Below are 6,000 nucleotides of genomic sequence, written 5' to 3' on the forward strand. Positions count from 1 at the left end.
AAGTTCAAGTTTAATTGTTTGATAAAGAATTTGAAAGCTTATTTTGGTTTTATTAATTTTAATGGCAGAACTTGCTTTAATTTTCATGATGTCAATTCTAGTTTGGGATAGAATTAACACATTTACACTTACATACTCAAACTCGTGAAAAACCTACAATTTACTCACTCTGTTACATAACCCTTAATGAATTTATTAAATGCTTGTGTGTCAAAGATGGGACCCATTGTTTAATGACATGGATTTCCACGTGGACAAAAAAAAAACTATTATACAAACAGGTAAAATTATTAAATAATTAATTTCCATTTCAAAATCAAAAGAAAATTAAAAATAATTGTCCCTCTCTTGCCAACCCCTCAGCCAAAATCACCCTACCAGACCCAACCCCACCACCCAAACACCCACCCTCACAATACCTTCGTCGATTCCAACTTGCCTATTCTCGCCAAAATCCCTTCTCTCCCAGTCACTTTCTCCTTCTCTCTCTCTCTCTCTCTCTCTCTCTCTATCTCTCTCTCCAAATTCGCCCACCCAACTGTAAGATCCTTGACTTTGGGAAACAAGAATGATGAGCAATCCCACATTGCTCGTGGAGGGAATGGTGAAGTTCTTTATATGTGTGGACACTTCTCTTCTTAGTAAGAGGTTTTTTTGGCAAGATAGCATTAGCATGAGCTCAAGAACAAAACCATAAGGGGGAGACCCAAAGCGGACAATATCTTGTTAGTGGAGCCGAGTTGTGACTGAATGGTATCAGAGTTGGACCTCGACTAGAAGTGTGCCAGTGAGGACCCTTGGTCCCAAGGGGGGTGGATTGTAAAACCCGTGAGCTTGCGAAGCAAGAATGATGAGCAATCCCACATTGCTCGGGGAAGGAAAGTTAAAGTGCCTTATATATGTGTAGGCACTTCTCTTCCTAGTAAAAGGTCTTTTGGGCAAGATAGAATTAGCTTAAGCCCAAGAACAAAACCGTAAGTGGAGCGGACAATATCTTGTTAGCGGAGTTAGGTCGTGACTCCAACACCCTAGCCCCACGCCTGCAATTTCTAAGCAAACCCCAGTGCTGCTCCTCTGAGCCCTGACACCCCCCACTTACCCTCCTCCAGACACTCACGCCCCATACCCAGCCACCCAACCTTGTCGACCCTATTCCTATCTATGCATCTCCAACCCATTGCCATAGTAGATTAATCAGTTCCACTGATTTACACCCAAAAGATGAAGGATTGTGTATTTAATTGGGAAATTAGGGATTTTAGGTTGAAATTGATTGAGTTTGAGGGTTGCTGCCGGTTTGGGTGTGGTCAGGTAATGGGAGAAGGAAGGATGGGGTTGGTTGGGTGGGGCGATGGGAAGATCGCCTACATGGTGATCAGGGGAGAGATTTTATTGTTTTTCTTTTAATTTTTAATTATTTTCATTCTAAGTTCTGTCTTCTTCGGGGCTCACAGTCATAGTCGGAGAAAATGTGCCTCCATTTGGACTCAAACTAGTAGATGGATCAAATGACTCTCCATCTACTAGATCATAGTAATTCAAGGAACAAAATTACAAGGTTCTAAATCAGTAAGAAACCCATAAGATTTTATGAAGGAGAGAGTTAAGGAGGTAGGGTGGGTCGGACATTTACACTAATTGAGGTTGAATAGGCCCCACATCATGACACCTTCGAAAACTGACTCAGGTTCCTAATGTCATATTTCCGATCCAAAAGTTGCACTAGGCCAAAATGAGTCACAAAAGTGCATCCTATCAATTTGGCCATAATCCAACAGTCGAATCTTCATAAATCGCACGATCAGAACACGACAACGAGAATCGGACTCCGATTCTTAACTTGAAAGTTCATACATAATTCTAGAAAACACCCATAAGGGGATACTAAAAATAGAAGACGGTCTAACGGTCCAATTTTTATTGATTGCCAAATATAATGACCATCTGATCACATCACTGAGAATCATTGATTTGGGACCTACAAACGTTTGATTCTCGATCCATCAGTTTCTACACACTCCTAGTACCGCCAGCAACAAGATATCAATATTTAAAGTGGATCTAACTATCCAATCATTGTTAATCAAACAGTCCATATTAGAAATTATGTCCTATATATATATATATAAATAACGGAATTATGTCATGCAATAATTATTATAATGGAATTATGTCATGCAATAATTATTAGAAATTATGTACCCGCCCTCCTTGAAATGCAACCCAGACAAATTTGCTGCTTCTGTAAGAGCTCTTCTCCATTCGAGTACTTTCTCCATGTCATCTTTGAATTTGTGTTCATGGTCAACAAGTGCATCACCAAAACTACTTCTTTGATTTCGTACATCTGAGGGATCCACCTTGTAGAAAATTGGCATAACGAGTTGTTGCTTTGATTTTTTATATTCAAGGATCTTAACAAGTTCATCCAAGCACCAACTTGAAGATGCATAGTTTTCTGAAAATACAATGACAGAAATCTTTGACTCTTCGATTGCGTTCAGAAGTGCAGGTGATATTTCTTCTCCTCTTGGAAGCTCATCGTCAATGAAAGTGTGTATTCCTTGACGGTCCAAAGCGGTGTATAAGTGGTCGATAAAAGTTTTGCGTGTATCTTCACCTCTATAACTCAAAAACACATCGTATGTCCATGATTGAGTGAAAAAAGAAGAAGACGAAGAAGAAGAAGAAGAAGAAGAAGTGGGAAAAGAAGGAGATGGAGGAGAAGAATGCTTTCTCATCATTCGACTGTAATAAAAGTTAGGATGGAGAAGAAATGTAAGGTTCTTAGCTTTACTTAACGGAGATTCTTCAGTAATTTTGACTGTCACTTTATAAACTGAAAAAAAACATAAATAAATACATTACTCATATATTATAAAATGGTACAAAATAAGAATAAATGACGTCTTTGACGCAACGTGAGAGGAACGGAAGAAGACCAAGAAGAAGTTCGGTGAAGGAGCAAAAAGCATGAACATTCCAAACCTCACGCTTTGATAAAAAATAAAAAAAAATTCCAGAGGCGGTAAGTAGAAAAAAATTGAGTTACAAGCGGAAAACTCATTAATTTTTTTTTAATGACTTTTTCTATTCATGAGAGGTCATTTTCTCCCGTTTGTTACACGACAGAAAAATGATGAAAAAGATTGTTTGCAAAGGCACTTATAATAACGACACGGAAAAATTGCTTTGTGTTCAGATAGTCGACATGACTATTGGGCTTACATTTGTAGCTAATGTACAAAACTTCAGCAGAATCGTTTTCCAAGATTATACAAATTCTATGACAAGGTTCCAAAGTAGATTTTTCCGTGTTTGGGTGGTTAGAGGCTGCCATGCACCAGGTGGTGACGTGTGGATGACCTTCTAACTAAGTTTTTTCTAGTTAGTTTTCTCTTTATGTTAATATCAAAATTGTATTGTCATTTTTTAGACTCTAGCATAGGTCGGGAATTAGGGTGTGAATGTCTTTTACTGGAAGTTTTGGCGCAACACATTCAATCCCGAATTTTTGAAGTGTGACTTGATCGATATGAGGAAATTGATTTCAGGTAAATCATGACATAATCATGCATTCATTATAGGATTCCTAGTTTGAGTTATTTTCAATCAAGTATTTCTATGTTAATCCTATTTTTAATAGGATTAGATTTTATCTACTAAAATTACTTTCCTAGTTGAACTCCATTTTGATTTAAGTTAAAATATTCCTTTGTATCTCAAACTTGGAGTACACGTCCTTGATGATTCATTGTTTGCATTGTGCTATAATTGGTTTCCTTATATTAAGAGATAGGATTGGAATAAGATTGGAAGGTAATTGAAGGCATGCATAAAAGCTGGCGCAATTGATAGAATCAATTGGGTTTTATGCAATAATTAATCTCTTTAGGCTTTAAAGCAATTCCCTTGACATAAGGAGAAGATCCATATAAAGAGGGCACATGCCTCTCCTTGGTTTTGATACAGCTTTCATATTTTGTTTGAGCATCTAAAATTAAGAAAGTTGTTGTGCGTATGTTTTTAGATAAGTCATCAAGTGTTCTATGTTTACTTGGTGATTTATCAAATCCTTTCATCATTCATATTGCATTTATATGCATGTCGGTGACTCATACAGTTGAAGGCACCAAGACCGTGATGGCGATTATTTTTTGTTTATTGATTATAATATTTAATTGGCCTATTCACCATGTCACATCCCGGGATCGGCTCCGCTGTAGCACAATATTGTCCGCTTTGGGCCCCCTCTCTGCCTTCACGGTTTTGTTTTTGGGAACTCACGAGCAACTTCCTAATGGGTCACCCATCCTGGGATTTCTCTAGCCCCAACTCGCTTAACTTCGGAGTTCCCTTGACTCCAAAGCCAGTGAGCTCCCTTGACTCCAAAGCCAGTGAGCTCCCAAAAGGCCTCGTGCTAGATGGAGGTGGGCATGTGCATATAAGGCACATCACCCCCTCTCCGTTGGTGGATGTGAGATTTTACACACCCCCTCTAGGCATTCTTAGTCATCCTAAAAGTAATTTCAATTGGCATCAAAGCAAGTCACTAGACACACTTAGAGAGGTCCACAATATTGTAGGATGGATCATGCTATATTGAGACAGCTCCAGAATTTTCTTAAGAATCGAAACTTTAAGTATCAAGACCCACGAAACAACTCAAGTATGAAATTTGAAAATTTTGAAATATTTATAACACTGACGTTGTTTCTAAATCTTGCAGGTCAAATGACAAGAAAAATTCAAAAGGAAAAGTCAAATGCTTCGAATGTGGAGGTTATGGTCACATATCTTCTAAATGTGCTAGCACTTTGAAGAAGTAAAAGGACGGGAAGAACAAAACATCGAATACAAGTGATAGTGAATCAGAATAAGAGAATGATGAAAAGATAGTTGCACTCATAACCACAATTAGTTTGGATGAATCACATGAGGATGATGATTGTGAAGATATGAAAATTGAGTATATCATGAAGAAGTACGATGACTTGCTCCCTGCCTCACAAAAACTCAATAAACAAAATGTCAAGCTCGCACTACTACAAAAAAGCAAAAAGACGACGGTAAATCACCGTCGTGTATTTGGTTTTTCAATGGTCGTGGAATCCACCGTCATCTTTTCCCTCATAAACCACGACGCTAAATAACCGTCGTTGTTAAACAATACAACGTCATCAAAAAATACAAAACGACGTCTTTGTACTGCAAAAGATCTAAAAAAAGCAATCGATGATGATAATAGACGACCAATTCTCTAAAAAGACCGTCGTTAAAAAGGGAAAATATGACACATATTAAGAGAACAAGGCCGCAAGATAGACATACAACGACGACAATAAAAATACGCCGACGTTAAATATAATTTTCACGACAATAAAAAATATGACGTCTTTAAATACATTAGAAGACGACGTTATTGATACCTACTACGTCGCACATATAAACACAACCGTCGTACAATTAATTTTCCACTTCGATTTTTTGATAAAAGATGACGTGGAAATAGTTGTCAGTGTCATTATTTACGACGTATGTGTTTCTATAGTAGACGTTGAAAAACTAAACAACGTCAGTTACAAATATATGAGAGTCGTATTAAAAAATTTATACGTCCTATTTTCAGAAACAAACAACGACCATAAATATTAGACGTTGTTAAATACAACAACGTCGGAAAACAATAAAAACAGACGTGTTTAGTCTGCTAAAGTTCTACAACGTCTCTTATTTACAAAAAACCGTCGTGAAATAAATTTTCCACTTCGATTTTATCTAAAAAAGATGACGTGGAAATAGTTGTCAGTGTCATTATTTACGACGTATACATTTATATTGTCGACGTTGTATTTATATGTATTCATTACTCACGACGCACTTAATAATATAGACGACGTTGAACGTCTAAACAACGTCGGTTCCAAATAAATGAGAGCCGTATTACAGAACATATAGACGGCGTAGATTATGATGGGAGCCGTATTACAAATAACGTCG

The 6,000-nt window shown here is 37.4% G+C and overlaps 1 protein-coding gene and 1 pseudogene across 2 annotated transcripts in view; both read right to left on the reverse strand.

Annotated features, from left to right (window-relative positions):
* The window catches only part of LOC109947349, an 80,457-nt pseudogene that overhangs the window by 41,075 nt on the left and 33,382 nt on the right, over nt 1-6,000 (reverse strand). The window lies entirely within an intron of this gene.
* Nucleotides 2,036-2,992, reverse strand: LOC18785749 (TMV resistance protein N). Its single transcript, XM_020558376.1, has one exon. It carries the CDS (start codon nt 2,742-2,744, stop codon nt 2,169-2,171), a length of 576 nt encoding a protein of 191 aa, XP_020413965.1. The 5' UTR covers nt 2,745-2,992; the 3' UTR covers nt 2,036-2,168.

The sequence above is a fragment of the Prunus persica genome, chromosome G2, assembly GCF_000346465.2.
Source record: "Prunus persica cultivar Lovell chromosome G2, Prunus_persica_NCBIv2, whole genome shotgun sequence".
NCBI lineage: Eukaryota > Viridiplantae > Streptophyta > Magnoliopsida > Rosales > Rosaceae > Prunus > Prunus persica.